Source organism: Erythrolamprus reginae, chromosome 5, assembly GCF_031021105.1.
Source record: "Erythrolamprus reginae isolate rEryReg1 chromosome 5, rEryReg1.hap1, whole genome shotgun sequence".
NCBI classification, from domain to species: Eukaryota; Metazoa; Chordata; class Lepidosauria; order Squamata; family Dipsadidae; genus Erythrolamprus; species Erythrolamprus reginae.
Window position 1 is genome coordinate 111,186,270 of NC_091954.1, and position 17,496 is coordinate 111,203,765.

Consider the following 17,496-nt stretch of genomic DNA (forward strand, 5'->3'; position numbering starts at 1 on the left):
ATAAAATAAAATAAAATAAAATAAAATAAAATAAAATAAAATAAAATAAAATAAAATAAAAATAATTTATTAGATTTGTATGCCACCCCTCTCCAAGGACTCGGAGCGGCTCACAATAGAATTAGAACTAGAACTGTTTGTTTGTTTGTTTAAATTTACATGCCACCCAATCCCATAGGACTCAGAGCGTCTTAGAACAAGAATAAAACAATATAAATAATTAAAATGCAACCGTTTATAATGCTATTTTAAAAAAAACCTTAAATATACAACTACAGTCATACCATCAAACATACCAGTCAAATCTAGAATTAGAGCTAGAACTACAACTAAAATTATGAGAATTAATTAGAATTCTTCATTGGCTCAAGTGCAATTGAACACACAAGGAATTTGTCTCAGTGTATATAAGGAAAATAAAATATATTCATCAAGAATAAAAAGATACAACAAACAATGTCGTCTGGCGGGACCCAGGGGAAGAGCCTTCTCTGTGGGGGCCCCAGCCCTCTGGAATCAGCTCCCCCCCAGAGATTTGCACTGCCCCCACCCTCCTTGCCTTCCGAAAGAATTTAAAAACTCATCTTTGCCACTGGCCCCGGGGTTTTTAGATCTCCCCCCGACCAATGAATGTTTACTATGATTGTTGAATGAATTGTAATGATAGCTTTTAATTAGAATTATTAAGACTGTTTTTTAATGTAGTACTATTAATTGGATTATTGTTACTGTTTCTTTGTACATGTTATGAGATGCCCCGAGTCCTCGGAGAGGGGCGGCATACAAATCCACTTAAATCTAAATCTAAATCTAGTAATAGACAAGGTTACTAATAAGCTATCAAATCGTTCTAGGAAACAAATAAAACCAATATAAATTGAAAGATACAAGCAACATGATTATAATCATAAGTGGGAAGAGATAGATACTCGTAAGGAAGAGAACAACAACAACAACAACAACAATAATAATAATAATAATAGACATGATGCTGTGGCACAGATGATCCACTGGGACTTGTGCCGGAACTACCATTTACCAGTGGCAAAGAACTGGTGGGATCATAAGCCCAAAAAAGTGGTCAAAATGAGCAAGCAAAACTACTGTGGGACTTCCGACTTCCGACTGACCGAATTCTGAAGCATAACACACCAGACATTGTGATCGTGGAGAAAAAGAAAGTATGGATCATCGACATCGCAATCCCAGGAGACAGCAGAATTGAGGAGAAGCAGCTAGAGAAATTAATGAAATGCAAAGATCTAAAAATCGAGCTGCAACGACTCTGGCATAAGCCTGTGAAAGTGGTCCCAGTGGTACTTGGCACGCTGGGCGCAGTGCCAAAGGATCTCAGCGGACATTTGAAAACCATCGGAATTGACAAAATCTCCATCTGTCAATTGCAAAAGGCCCCTTTACTGGGATGGGCAAACATAATACGCCACTACATCACGCAGTCCTAGGTGCTTGGGAAGCGCCCGACTGGTGATGAAATACGAAATCCAGCATAGTGATCTCATTTGCTGTGTTGTACTGACATAATAATAATAATAATAATAATAATAATAATAATAATAATAATAATAATAATAATAATAATAATACAGTCTTGGTAAATTGTTTGACAGTGTTATGGGATTTAGTTTGTTTAGCAGAGGGATGGCATTTTGGGGGAAAAACCTGTCCTTGTGTCTAGTTGTTTTGGGGCGCAGTGCCCTATCGTGTCCTTTTGAAGGTAGGAGTTGAAACAATTTATGTCCAGGATGTGAGAGGTATGTAGATATCTTCTCACCTCTCTTTCTGACTCATGCAATATAGACGAGGAGGTTGAGCTTCACCTAAATGGGAAAATGAACTTCTTTCTCTTTCCTTTCTCCTTTTCCTCTTTCTCTTTCTTGCGTTTTCTTCATCTGTCTGGGTTCATCTCCTCTTTCCAACCCTGCGTGGCAATGAGGGAAGAATCTACCTGTGAGGTTTGCGATCTTGGAACCAATAAGAATTATGTAAATCTGATCGCTGAAACAATTTGCATTTTGTAGGGGGAAGCCAACATCAGAAACAGCTTACGTGTAATCATTTCTGCAACTTGGAAGGGTTTTGTTGGCCATTTCACGTGGGGTAGGGCAGAAATGTTGGCTGCCTCTGTGCATATGGAAATGAGACTCTGTGACTGAATCCATGAAGCGTAATTACCTTGGCTTTTAATGAAGAACAGAGGGCTAAAGCATTAGTGTCGGGCTGAGAACTAGTTTGGTGCAGTGGTTAAAAGCACTGGGCTAGAGACCAAGAATCCACGAGTTTTAGTCCTGCCTTAGGCCCAGAAGCTGGCTGAGTGACTTTGGACCAGTTCCTCTCTCTCTCTCCCCAACCTGCCATGCAGGAATGGCAGCGTAAATTATGAAACTAGGCATGTCAGCCCTTAACAGGTCGATCTGACAGGAAACCCGACCAGATACCACCTCGAGGTTTGACTACTGCAACGCTCTGCTCTGACAATCTCACACTACTTACCAGAGCTTACAAAACTTTTGCCAGACCCATCCTTGAATACAGCTCATCTGTTTGGAACCCATATCGCGTCTCAGACATTAACATCCTTGAAAACGTCCAAAGATACTTCACCAGAAGAGCCCTTCACTCCTCCACTCGAAATAGAATATCCTGCAAAACTAGACTTACAATCCTGGGCCTAGAAAGTTTAGAACTAAGACGCCTTAAACAAGATCTAAGCATTGCCCACAAGATCATATGCTGCAACGTCCTGCCTGTCGGCAACTACTTCAGCTTCAACCACAACAACACAAGAGCACACAACAGATTTAAACTTAATATTAACCGCTCCAAACTTGACTGTAAAAAATATGACTTCAGTAACCGAGTTGTCGAAGCGTAGAAATCATTACCGGACTCCAGAGTGTCATCCCCAAATCCCCCAACACTTTACCCTTAGATTATCTACGGTTGACCTATCCAGATTGCTAAGAGGTCAGTAAAGGGCGGGTACAAGTGCACTAAAGTGCCTTCCGTCCCCTGTCCTATTGCTCTCTCTACATGGGGCTACCTTTGAAAAGTGTTCGGAAACTTCAGATCATGCAGAATGCGGCCGCGAGAGCGGGCTTCCCAGATATGCCCATGTTTCATCAACACTCCATGGCTTGCAATTCCGGTCCCAATTCAAAGGGTTGGTCATGACCTATAAAGCCCTACATAGCATTGGACCAGAGTACCTATGTGACCGCCTTCTGACGCATGAATCCCAGTGGCCGATTAGGTCCCACAGAATTTGGCCTTCTCCAGGTCCCGTCGACAAAACAATGCCGTCTGGCGGGACCCAGGGGAAGAGCCTTCTCTGTGGTGGCCCCGGCCCTCTGGAATCAACTCCCCCTGGAGATTTGAGCTACCCATACCCTCCTCGCCTTCCGTAAAAGGTTGAAGACTCACCTTTGCCGCCAGGTGTGGGGGGATTAATCTCCCCCACCTCCTTTTTTCGCTGACCTTCATTATGTTGATGTTCGGTCGGACTGAGTGTGTATGATTGTGCAACAGATAAGTTTTTATAACAATGCATTTTAAATTAGTTTCTTTAAAGTCTTTAAAATTAGATTTGTATTTGTATTGTATTGCTGTTATGTTGTGAGCTGCCCCGAGTCTTCGGAGAGGGGCAGCATACAAATCTAATAAATTATTATTATTATTATTATTATTATTATTATTATTATTATTAAGCTAATTTTACTTTAGAAACATAGAAGATTGACGGCAGAAAAAGACCTCATGGTCCATCTAGTCTGCCCAACCCTTGTTGTTCTTTGTTATTCCTTTGTGATTCCTTAATTTATTCTGTGACAAATGATGTGAAAACCTAACTTTGGGGACAAGCCCGCTATCCCAGCCCCACGTTACTATCGCGAATGTTTTCGAACATTTACATGTTAATGTGCTCCAAAGCAGCCTCTGGGTTGCTGAGAATCGACCATTGCCCTATGGGCACAAAGCGTTCTCAGCCCTGCTTGTCTATTAATATTATTGGATCGTGTTATTCATTAACACCTTTATTGACTTTCTGGCTGCAAGAAAAGATTTTTGCATTTAGAAGCAGTTAGCGGATGGAATGGATATTTCTCCCCACTTCTGTTCCTTCCGCACCATTGCTCGTGTTCTGCCGGGCTCTCTGGTAGGAGCCTCCCGAAAATTCAAGGGTACCAATTTCAGACACACACACGTTTGAAAATTCAAAACAATGTTCTTTATCACGACATTCAAAATAAACTAAGCACTCTTTTTTGTATTGCAAAAAGCACTCGTCCCAAAACAACCGGGTAGTCTGTACAATTTCCCTTAAGCAGTCATTAAGTACTTAGCTTGCAGCTGTGAAGAAACTTCACACCCCTTCTTCTTCCAACAAAGTGAGACACACACACACACACATTGCTCTGCTTTGGTTTCAAAGGTGTGAAAAAATCAACAAACAAAGTCCAGAAAGCAGCAACACATGATTCCTGAAGAACTGTGATTTTTCACAACGGCCAAACCCACACGCTGCTATTTATAGCAGCAGCCCTAATTACTGGAGCCCCACCCAACCACAGGTGGCCTCATTTTCTCTTGTAATAATCCTTCAGTTGTTGTCTCCTATGCATCACTCTACGCATGCGTGGATGTGTCATTAATTCTTGTTCAGAATCCAAAGATGATACAGATGATTGATCTCCTGGGCTGTCTGCCAAACTCCCCTCTTCCCTGTCACTCAAGCTTCCTTGGTCAGAGGAGGCTTCATCAGCAGATTCCATCGGGAGCAAAACAGGCCTGCATATTCCTTGGGGCAGGAGTTGGGCCAGAGCTAACCACAACAACTCGGCAAGGTTTTTTCAGATTTTTCCTTTGAGTAGGTGGCAACATTTCAGAATGCAAGTGGCCATCCCCCCCCCCCCCCCAAATTGCATCTCATTCCCAAACAAGAAAGTTCTTTGGTCCTTTGGGAAACTCTGTCCATCTTCTCTATGCACCAGTCGGAGTTGATAGGTGAAGCTACCTTTGAAGAGCATTTGGAGAGTGCAAATAGTGCAAATTGCAGCCCCGCGAGCTATTGTGGGTCTTTTCACAACTGGACTTTATTGGTTTGTTCCTTGAAGTTGTTTCCCTTGTCATCCAAAGAGCTTCCTCAATTCTAATAGAATAGAATAGAATAGAACAGAATAGAATAGAATAGAATTGAATAGGCCAAGTGTGATTGGTCTTGGTGCATATCCTCTCAGTGTACATAAAAAGAAAAGATAAATTCATCAAGAATAATAAGGTACAGCACATAATGATAGTCCAGGTACAAATAAGCAAATCATATTAGGAACCATTGAACATAAATTATAAGGATGCAATTGAATATAATTCTTTATTGGTCAAGTGTGATTGGACACACAAGGAATTTGTCTTTAATGCATGTGCTCCCAGTGTACATAAAATAAAATATTAATTTGTCAAGAATTGTGGTATAGCGCTTAATGATTGTCATAGGGGTCAAAGAAGCAATGAAGAAACAATCAATATTAATAAAAATCTTAGGATGCAAGCAACAAGTTACAGTCCTACAGTCATAAGTGGGAGGAAATGGGTGACAGGAACGATGAGAAAAAAAAATAGTAGTAATAATGGTGCAGACTTAGTAAATAGATTGACAATGTATTGAGAAAATTATTTGTTTAGCAGAGTGATGGCATTGTGAATGGTGGAGGATGGAAGGATTTTGTATTCTTTCTGAGGGTTGTTGAGGCCACTTGAATGTTTATATGGAGATTTATCTCTGGTGATCCTGAGACCACAGATAAATATCCAAGTCACAAATTCGAGAAGTACCTGTCATCTATAATAAGAATAAACAGTGACAGGTAGAGAACGAATTCTGCAAAGGAAGAGAACCAGTCGTTTCCCAGGATATCTAATTTATATAGGTTGAAGGATTTGCCTGCAGAAGAGCAAATTATCTCATCCATCATCACACCTAAATTTTTCCAAATAGTTTTCATTTTGGAATGGAAAAATAAATGTCTGTCTTCATTCACTCAACAGACCAAAGACTCGACTTGCCACTTATGAGCAGATTTGCCTATAGACGTCAACTTTGTATAGACAGGTCTGATGAAATATGGAATCCGTTTATACAAAATACAGCACATGAGAGGGGAAAAAAAAGAATGATAGTTATATAAGTGTCCTAGAAATAAATATATATGTATATATATGTGCACTTGAATAATATTTACATTAGTTAAGTCGAGAATTGTAACCGTTGACTCTTATATGCCTTTTTTCCTTTCTCTTGCGTTTCTTTCATTTTAAAGCACTTTTTAAGTCTTTTTCTCTCTTTGAGAATACAGTCATATCTCGCCTTACGAACCTAATTGGTTCCAGGGGGAGGTTCGTAAGACGAAAGGTTCGTAAGACGAAACATTGTTTCCCATAGGAAACAATGTAAAGTAAATTAATCCGTGCAACCCAAAAAAAAACCCCACAAAAAAACGCTGCCGCCCGGCTGTCACCTTTTAAAACAGCCTGGGGGCTTCTCAGCGACCTCCCAAACGCCGAATGCCAAACCTGAACTTCCGGGTTCGGCGTTCGGGAGGCCACCGAGAAGCCCCCACGCTGTTTTAAAAGGTGACAGCCAGGCGGCGGGGCTTCCCAGCAGCCTCCGAACGCCGAACGCGGAAGTTTCGAGTTTGGCGTTCGGCTTCGGGAGGCTGCTGGGAAGCCGCCCAGCTGTTTTAAAAGGTGACAGCCGGGCTGGGGGGCTTCCCAGCAGCCTCCCGAACCCCGAACTTTTGCCGAACTTCCGGGTTCAGGGTTCGGGAAGCTGCTGGGAAGCCCCCCTGCCCGGCTGTCACCTTTTAAAACAGCCGTGCGGCTTCCCAGCAGCCTCCCGAAGCCGAACGCCAAACCCGAACTTCTGCGTTTGGCATTCGGAGGCTGCTGGGAAGCCCACCGGCTGTTTTAAAAGGTGACAGCCGGGCTGGGGGGCTTCCCAGCAGCCTCCCGAACCCCAAACCCGGAAGTTTGGCAAAAGTTCGGGGTTTGGGAGGCTGCTGGGAAGCCCCCCAGCCCAGCTGTCACCTTTTAAAACAGCCGGGGGGCTTCCCAGCAGCCTCCCGAACGCCGAACCCGGAAGTTCAGGTTTGGCGTTCGTAACACGAAAAAAGTTTGTAAGAAGAGGCAAATTTTTTCTGAACCCCGGGTTCGTATCTCGAGTTGTTCGTAAGATGAGGGGTTCGTATCTTGAAGTACCACTGTATATGTATCTCTCGTACAGTCGTAGCTGTCGACTGACAACCACAAAATTTTAGTCCCAAAATTTCCATTGCTATGGAAGATAGCCATTACGTGAATGCTGCCCCATTTTATTTGTTTGTTTGTTTGTTTGTTATAAATAATATACAACGGTTATAAATACAAGTAAAAAGCAGTAAAAACCATCAATAAAACTACATATATCATACAAAACAATGCATACTAACAATCAATCTTAATTCCAAGCCTGCCTGTAAAGCCAGGTCTTAACAGCTTTCCAGAAGACCAGTAGGGAGGAGATAATTAGAATCTCTGGGGGCAGTTGATTCCACAGGGTCGGAGCCACCACAGAGAAGGCTCCTCGCCAAGGTCCCGCCAACTGACATTGTTTGGCGGACGGGACCTGGAGAAGGCCGACTCTGTGGGCCCTTACTGGCCACAATGCGGTATGAGGTAGGAGGCGGTTGTGTAAATATTCAGGCCCTGAGGCATTTAGGGCTTTAAAGGTACTAACCAACAGCTTGAATTGCATTCGGAGACCGACTGGCAACCAATGCAGCTCGCGTAAAGATGGAGTAATACGGGTGTACTAGGTACACCCGTAATTGCATGTGCCACTGCATTTTCCACCAGCTGAATCTCCAAACGCTCTTCAAGGGTAGCCCCATGTAGAGCGCATTACAATAGTTTACAAACTTTCTTGCCATGATTGTTAATTGGAGAGGGGCGGCATACAAATCCAATGAATGAATGCATGAATGAATGAATGAATGAATGAATGAATGAATGAAAGTATAAATGAATGAATGAATAAATAAATAAATACATAAATAAGTGAATCGCTGCCGTTGTTTAAGTTAGTAGCATGGTGGTTAAGTTAATCCCATTGATTTTGTATGTCAAAAAATCACATGGCCCCAGGACACAGCAACCTTTGTAAATCCATACCAGTTGCCACGTGTCCGAATTTTAATCATGTGACATGGAAATGCTGCCATCATGTCATGTGTAAAAAAAGTCTTCTTTTTTTAATGCCACTGTAACTTTGAACAGTCACCTGTAATTTATCTTTGGGCTTTGTTCATTTTTTGTCCTCATTGATAATTTTAAAAACAATTAGAAAAAAATATTTCGAAAAGGAACTCAGCAACATTCCTGAAGATTGTCCGTCTCTCGTAACTCACCCTCAACCAGGGTTGAAATGCTCCTGGTTTGCTCATGCCTCTCAATCACCGGAGAGCCGGTTGCGAAAGGCACTCGAGGCTTTGCCCACCTGCCCAATAAATAAATTTATTTATTTTATTTAATTTGACTTCCATGCTGCCCAATCCCGAAGGACTCCAGGTGGCTAACAACAATATAAAATACAAACAAATGTTTTTTTAAAAAGAAGAAGTCAAATACAGTATACAATTCTAACTATAAAACCCACATTAAAACCCACAATAAGCTAAACAGTCAACATGCATTCGTAGCATTCATACGCTCTGAGTCTTCGGAGAGGGGCGGCATACAAATCTAATAAATAAATAAAATGATGGTTGTTGGTTCATGGCCCCCGGGTCTGCTGGCAAAGCCAGGTCTTTGTGGCCTTACAGAAGGCCAGTAGGGTGGGAGCAGTACGGACATTCGGGGGGGGGGGGGTGTTGGTTCCATAGAGCCGGGGCGGCTAAAGAAAAGGCCCTTCTCCGCAGTCCCGGCAACCTGCATTGCTTAGCCAACGAGACCCAGAAGAGGGCAACTCTGTGTGTTTTTATTGGTCTCTGGGAGGTAGGTGGCAAGAGGTGGTCTCATAAATAGCCTGGCCCTGAGCCATATTGGACTTTAGGGTTCTTTCACCCATGTGCAAAGGGTTCTGTGAATATGCATAGGGTAAAAGAACCTAAATGGCGGCGTCTGGGCCTCATGCTCCCTTCGTGACTGGCTCTCCAAAGATGTAACAGGCACAAGTGATTCGGGAACAATTTCATCACTGCCGTCAACCCCTTTTCTCGAGATTGTCCTGTTTTGGGTTGTTAACTTGCCTCTCCAATGCCTTTTTCTTTTCTTTTTTTTGTACAGTGGGAAGAAGTCAGCGGTTACGATGAGGCCATGAACCCCATCAGGACGTATCAAGTGTGCAACGTTCGAGACGCCAACCAAAACAACTGGCTGCGCACCCAGTTTATTCAGCGACACGATGTCCAGCGGGTTTACGTCGAGCTGAAGTTCACCGTGAGGGATTGCAACAGCATCCCCAACATCCCCGGATCTTGCAAAGAGACCTTCAATCTTTTTTATTACGAATCGGATAGTGACACGGCCTCCGCCTCTAGCCCTTTCTGGATGGAAAACCCTTACATCAAAGTGGATACAATCGCGCCCGACGAGAGCTTCTCCAAGCTGGAATCCGGCCGGATGAATACCAAAGTGCGCAGCTTTGGACCACTTTCCAAAAACGGCTTCTATCTGGCCTTCCAGGATCTGGGGGCCTGTATGTCCCTCATCTCTGTCCGGGCCTTCTACAAAAAATGCTCCAGCACTATCGCGGGTTTTGCTACCTTCCCGGAAACGTTGACGGGGGCAGAGCCGACCTCCTTGGTCATCGCTCCGGGAACCTGCATTGCCAACGCCGTGGAAGTATCGGTGCCCTTAAAACTTTACTGTAACGGAGACGGGGAATGGATGGTACCGGTGGGAGCGTGTACCTGTGCCTCTGGATATGAGCCGGCCATGAAGGAGACGCAGTGCCAAGGTAAGATGGGACTAGCTTTGACGCTCTTCGGTTGGGTTGTTGAAACGTGGTTACTGCGCTGAGATTGTCCAGGGAAATTCTAGAATTCTGGAGTTGGAAGGGACCTTAGATGTCTTCTGATCCGATATCCTGCTCTGTGTAGGATGCACTAGGCCGGGGTAGGCCAAGTTGGCTTTTCAATGACTTGTGGACTTCAACTCCCAGAATTCCTGAGCCAATCATGCTAGGAGTTAGATTAGATTAGATTTATTGGATTTATATGCCGCCCCTCTCCGCAAACTCGGGGTCCACATGTCATAGAAGAGGCAACTTTGAAGTCCACATGTCATAGAAGAGGCAACTTGGCCTACCCCTGCACTAGGTCAGTGTTTCTCAAATGGGGGTCAGGGGTGGGTTCTAACTTAACCTCAATCCCGGTTCGCTTCCACTTGGCCGCGCCTCATGGGCAGCGCACATGTGCAGTGCCGAATTATTATTTTTTAAATTCCCCAAAATTAAAAAAAAGCCAAAAATAAGGTGGCGGCGCATGTGCAGTGGATGAAACGTTGAGAAGACTAATAGTAATAGTAATGCAGCCTTAGTGAATAGTTTGATAGTAGTGCGGGAATTTTTTTTTTTTAGCAGAATTATGGTTTTCGGGAAAAACTATTCTTGTGTCTAGTTGTCTTGGTGTGCAGTGCTCTATAGAGTTGTTTTGAAGGAAAACAGTTCATGTCCAGGATGTGAGGGGTCTGTAAATATTTTCACGGTCCTCTTTTTGACTCTTGCAGTATACAGGTCCTCAATGGAAGGCAGGTTGGCAGTAATAGTAAAAGTTTTTTTCTGCAGTTCTGGTTTGTTCGTTTGTCTGTCTGTCTATCATCTATCTATCTATCTGTCCGTCTGTCCGTCTGTCCGTCTGTCCGTCTGTCCGTCTGTCCGCCCGCCCACCCACCCACTTGTGGACTTCAACTCCCAGAATTTTATTTATTGTATTTATTCGATGTTTATGCCACCCAATCCCAAAGGACTCAGGGAGGCTTACAACAATATAAAATTACAAATACAATAAAAAGAAGTCAAATGTAGAGTTGAAAACTATAAAACCCTAATTAAAATCCATAGTTAAACTATATAATCGCATGCATACCTTTCATACAAATGAAAGACAGATGTAAATTCATGGCCGCCAGGCCTGCCTGAAATTCTCTAGACAGTCGGGAGTTGAAGTCCACAAGTCTTAAAGTGGCCAGGTTTGAAGACCTCTGTGTTAATGCATGGCTGGCTGAGGAATTCTGGGAGTTGAAGTCCACAAGTCAACTTTCCAGACCCTTTCTCTAGATCAGGGGTAGGCAAAGTTGACGCTTCTATGATTTGTGGACTTCAACTCCCAGAATTCCTGAGCCAATCAAGCTAGCTCAGGAATTCTGGGAGTTGAAGTCCACAAGTCATAGAAGAGCCAAGTTTGCCTACCCCTGCTCTAGGTCAAAAGGACTGGATCCAAACATCATCCTGAGCAACAAAATCACAGTTGCTCCATTCACATTTACTTGCTATGGCATGATTGCTTTATCTGATGCTCATACAATCTTTTAAAATAATGGGTTTGCATTAAGGCTGCAGGTGACACAAGCGAGATTAGGAACATAAAACCAGTTTGCAGGCTTAAGGACTGTCAAAATCTGTTCTTTCTTCAAACATAGATTTTTAAATTTCTGCATATCTTGTACTAATATGTGGAAACTTAACTGATCTGCTGGTTATTTTTTAAAAAAATGTTTATTATCAACTGTACAATCACATATCTTCCTTTCTGCTTATATAGGGACATACGATGGGAGACTATAATAAATAATAATAATAATAATAATAATAATAATAATAATGATGATGATGATGATGATGATGATGATGATGATGATGATGATAATGTTTATTATTATTATTATTATTATTATTATTATTATTAATTAGATTTGTATGCCGCCCCTCTCCGAAGACTATAATAAAAATAATTTTGTTGCACAAAAGCAACAACCTGTAAATGGACAGAAGTTAAAGCAATATGAGACATAAATATTACTATTTTTAAAATCAATTAACTGGTGAAAGAAATGAAATGTTGGCATCTGATAAATGCCTTGGATCTTTTTAAAAGTCTCCTTCCGTTTCCCTCTGTGGCATCTTACAGAAATGAATTCTATCAGTTAATAAAATGTCTCCTTTTCCTAATCAATGTTTTTATTAGATAAGACTCTGCTGGTGTAAAAGTCCTGAGGACACTTGAAATTACAAAATAGGTTTCTGGGACAAAAAAACCAGCACGGGTTTTTATAAACACACTTGCCTGTGGGAACAAAAGCAAGTTTTCAGGGTACGATCAAGCTACACGGTAGTTGGTGAAAAAAATCAGAATATATCAGATAATTTTCTCTCCAACTTGGCTCTGTGAATTGGCTCAGCCGGGCATGGCCATACATTTATCCACCAAGCAGAATCGATAAAAAGCTGGGTGCATCAGAAGGGCTCCACAATAGCTTTCTTCTCTTAGCCAACTACATAGCAGTGGCGAACTTACAAACAAGAAATTGTAGATGGGAATTTATTTATTTTATTTATTTATTTATTTTGTCCAATGCACAATACATATTGAACAGGATAGACATGAAGTATTATACAGTGATCCCCCGCTCGTTGCGAGGGTTCCGTTCCAGGACCCCCCGCAATGAGCGGGTTTTCGCGAAGTAGCGCTGCGGAAGTAAAAACACCATCTGCGCATGTGCAGATGGTGTTTTTACTCCCGCAGCGCTAGCGAAGAGCCGAAGATTGGGGGTGGCGCGGCTGTTTTAAAATGTCGCCGCCGGCATGGGGGGCTTCCTAGCAGCCCCCCAAACCTGGGTTGGGGGTCCGGGGGGTGCTGGCAAGCCCCCCATGCCGGCGGCGACATTTTAAAACAGCCGCGCCGCGCTGGCTGTCGGCGCTTTGGAGCTGAGTCCCGGAGCGAATTCGCTCCGGGACTCAGCTCCAAAGCGCCGACAGCCAGCGCCAGCGAACGGCTTCTCCGCGCTGGCTGTCGCTGCTTTCGAGCTGAGTCCCGGAGCGAATTCGCTCCGGGACTCAGCTCAAAAGCGCCGACAGCCAGCGCCAGCGAACGGCTTCTCCGCGCTGGCTGTCGGCGCTTTTGAGCTGAGTCGCTCCGGGACTCAGCTCAAAAGCGCCGACAGCCAGCGCCAGCGAACGGCTTCTCCGCGCTGGCTGTCGCCGCTTTCGAGCTGAGTCCCGGAGCGAATTCGCTTCAGGACTCAGCTCGAAAGCGGCGAGAATGAACGGCGTGGGCAGGCGAAGGGCAGGCGGCAGCGAGGAGTTTGCGTGGGCAGTGGGGAAACTCCTTGCTGATGCCCGCTGCTCGCCCTCCCGCCGGCAAGAGGGGGAAGACCCAGGGAAGCCGCCCAGCAGCTGATCTGCCGGGCCCCATCTACGCATGCGTGCCCATAGAAAAAAAGGGCACACATGCGCAGATGGTGTTTTGACTTCCGGGTTGAAAAATCGCAAATTACCCTGTTCGCAATGGTCGGGGACGCAATAACCGGGGGATCACTGTATATAAAGAAAAGATATAAAAGTAGAGGAGAAGATATATGAAAGGAAGAAAAGATATATGATACATGAGATAAGGAGAGACAATTAGGTTTAGGTTTAGGTTTAGGTTTATTGGATTTATATGCCGCCCCTCTCCGCAAACTCGGGGCGGCTCACAACAATAATAAAAAACAGTACAGTACACAATACCAAATCCAATGCCCACCCATCCAGTTCCAATTGAAATTAATAATCTCATAAAAAACAGTATATATAAAAAACAGGCACACAGTCAATCAATCAACAAAACAACATGGGCAAGGGGGAGGTGTTTTAGTTCCCCCATGCCTGACGGCAAAGGTGGGTCTTAAGGAGTTTACGAAAGGCAGGGAGGGTGGGGGCAATCCTAATCTCAGGGGGGAGCTGGTTCCAGAGGGTCGGGGCCCCCACAGAGAAGGCTCTTCCCCTGGGTCCCGCCAGACGACATTGTTTAGTCGACGGGACCCGGAGAAGGCCAACTCTGTGGGACCTAACCGGTCGCTGGGATTCGTGCGGCAGGAGGCGGTCCCGACAGGGGATGGAAGGGAGGCTAGCGCGCCCCTTACTGACCTCTTAGGAACCTAGTACGCCCCATACTGACCTCTTAGGAACCTGGAGAGGTCAATCGTGGAGAGTCTAAGGGAGAAATGTTGGGGGTTAGGGGTTGACACTACTGAGTCCGGTAATGAGTTCCATGCTTCGACAACTCGATTGCTAAAGTCATATTTTTTACAGTCAAGCTTGGAGCGATTAATATTAAGTTTGAATTTGTTGCGTGCTCTTGTGTTGTTGCGGTTGAAGCTGAAGTAGTCATTGACAGGCAGGACGTTGCAGCATATGATTTTGTGGGCAATACTTAGATCGTGTTTTAGGCATCGTAGTTCTAAGCTTTCTAGACCTAGGATTGATAGTCTATTTTCGTAGAATATTCTGTTTCGAGTGGAGGAGTGAAGGGCTCTTCTTGTGAAGTATCTTTGGACATTTTCTAGGGTGTTGATGTCTGAGATGTGGTATGGGTTCCAGACAGATGAACTGTATTCGAGGATGGGTCTGGCAAAAGTTTTGTAGGCTCTGGTGAGTAGTGTGAGATTGCCGCACTATGAAATGCTAGGCCAAGGGTTTCCAACTTTTTTTTTTGGGGGGGGGGGGGCGACCATGCCCCATCTAAGCATCTCTAAAATCCTGACTGCCCCCCCTCCCTCATTATATTCTTACTATTGAGAAAGTAAACTCATACTCACAGGGGCGAAGCCTATAAGGCCATTAACTTAGTTTAAATAAGGTTCCAATTGCCCCAATTAAAAATCAAATTGCCCCCCTGTGGGGGCAATAAATGACTACTTCAGCTTCAACCACAACAACACACGAGCACACAACAGATACAAACTTAAAGCAAACCGCTCCAAACTCGTCTGCAGGAAATACAACTGTAGCAACTGAGTAGTTGATGCATGGAACTCACTACCACTCTGTAGTATCATCACCCAACTCCCAAAACCTTACCCTGAAACTATCCACTGTTGACCTCTCCCGATTCCTAAGAGGTCAGTAAGGGGCGTGCATAAGTGCACCAGATTGCCTTCCGTCCCCTGTCCTAATGTTTCTCTTTTACTAGTATCATGTGTATAAATATTATTATATATTTGTATACCACCAATACATACTTGACAAAACAAACAAACACAAAAAGGAAGGGAGGGAGGGTGGGAGGGAGGGAGGGAGAAAAAGAAAGAAAGAAAGAGAGAGAGAGAGAGAAAGAAAAAAAGAGAGAGAGAAAGAAAGAGAGAGAGAGAGAGAGAAAGAGAGAGAGAGAAAGAAAAAGAGAGAGAGAGAGAAAGACAGAGAAAGAAAGAAAGAGAAAGAGAGAGAGAAAGAGAGAGAGAGAGAAAGAAGGAAGGAAAGAAAGAAAGGAAGGAAGGAAGGAGGAAGGAAGGAAGGGAGGGAAAGAAAGAAAGAGAGAGAGAGAGAAAGAAAGAGAGAGAGAGAAAGAGAGAGCGAAAGAGAGAGAGAAAGAAAGAAAGAGAGAGAGAGAAGGAAGGAAGGAAGGAAGGAAGGAAGGAAGGAAGGAAGGAAGGAAGGAAGGAAGGAAGGAAGGAAGGAAAGCTGATCCATCCCGGGTTGCTATCTTGGGCCCCTTTTCTCCATCATAACAGGACAGCTTCTCTCTCCAACATATGCTCCAATCTTTTGGCAGACTCCTTCAAACTTTGACAGACATGGACTTTGCTGTCAAGTTGAGGATCAGCACTCAGGCAGGTTCTTGGCCTGTCTCCAAAACAAATCTTTATTTACTACCTTGTGCTCTGGGTAATTTTTTACAACAACAACATCTCCAGGAAAAAAGAAAGAAAAGGGAATGTTACGTGTGGTGTCTCTTTTTGCCTTTAGGCTCAGCCATCTTCCAATTGAGATTTTGTGTCTGTAAATGAAAACAGATTTTTTTCCCCTCCAGGTCTTGAAGTTAGCCAGATTTCCTGTGTAGGTTGTGATGAGGCTTTTGCAAATGTCCGTGCACCATCTTGAAAAGAGCTTGAGAGGGATATGTTTTTATTATGATTATTTCTCTCCCTCTATCTCTCCTAGCTGTCACTAAAAAGATTCTCTGCAGAAATGCAACTTTGCAAAACTAACCTGCTTTTCGATTTTTCTTTCCTTTTTTTTACATTTTTGAATGTTAGGCTTTACTTTTAATCTTTATTGAGTTTTTTTAGTTACAAACCAACCACATATAAACAAGATATGTAAAAAGACATGAAATATAAACAAAAAAAGTAAATACTAATCACTTTTGCAACTACAGTATTTCATTTCCAGATATATTTTCACTTCACAATATTACTTCTAGTTTTACACACAAACACAAACACACACACACACACACACACACATATGTATATATGTGTGTGTATATATGTATGTATGTATGTATTTATTTATTTATTTATTATTTAGATTTGTATGCCGCCCCTCTCCGCGGACTCGGGGCGGCTCACAGCATTTATGTATGTATGTATGTATGCATGCATGCATGCATGCACGCACGCACGCACGCACGCACGTACGTACGTACATACGTACGTACGTACGTATGTATGTATGTATGTATGTACAGAGCTGAAGGGATTGGATACTGTAGCCTAGAGGTTAATTCTCTGCCTTACAAGGCCAAGGTTGCAAGTTCAAGACCAACATATATCCATACTTCTCTATGCTACATCTATATTATTTACTATCATTACATTTGTCGATCACATTTGAACAATTCTTCCCTGTTTATTTAACTTGTTTGTATTATCTCTTCTAATTTCTAGACACTTGTAAGAGTTTTCCCATATGGTAAAAAAAACACCTCTTTCTTACTTATTTTGTAATTCATAGGTAAGCCTGGTCATTTCAGTACAATCCATTATTTTATTAATTATCATGTTATCTGATGGGAGGTTTTGATCTTTCCAGGTTTGAGAATATGCCAATCTTGCAGCAGTTACTATTTTATTTTTATGTATTTATTTTGTCCAATACACAATAATATACAATGAAGCTTATAGAGATATAGTAGAGAAGATATAGGAGATATAGGAGAGACAATAGGACAGGGGACGGAAGGCACTCTAGTGCGCTTATGTACGCCCCTTACTGGAGAGGTCAACCGTGGATAGTCTAAGGGTGAAGGGTTGAGGGTTAAGGGATGATACTACGGAGCCCGGTAATGAGTTCCACGCTTCAACAACTTGATTACTAAAGTCGTATTTTTTACAGTCAAGTTGGGAGCGGTTAATATTAAGCTCGAATCTGTTGTGTGCTCTTGTGTTGTTGTGGTTGAAGCTGAAGTAGTGTTTGATAGGCAGGACATCTAAGCAATACTTAGATCATGTTTAAGGCGTCGTAGT

General features: G+C 43.2%; 1 protein-coding gene across 2 annotated transcripts in view; it reads left to right on the forward strand.

Annotated features, from left to right (window-relative positions):
* Positions 1-17,496, forward strand: part of EPHB3 (EPH receptor B3) — a 186,767-nt gene that overhangs the window by 82,540 nt on the left and 86,731 nt on the right. For both annotated transcript variants that reach the window (XM_070753736.1, XM_070753737.1), the window contains exon 3: positions 9,337-10,009. In XM_070753736.1, coding sequence (XP_070609837.1) covers positions 9,337-10,009 — 673 coding nt within the window. The remainder of the gene's footprint in view (positions 1-9,336; positions 10,010-17,496) is intronic.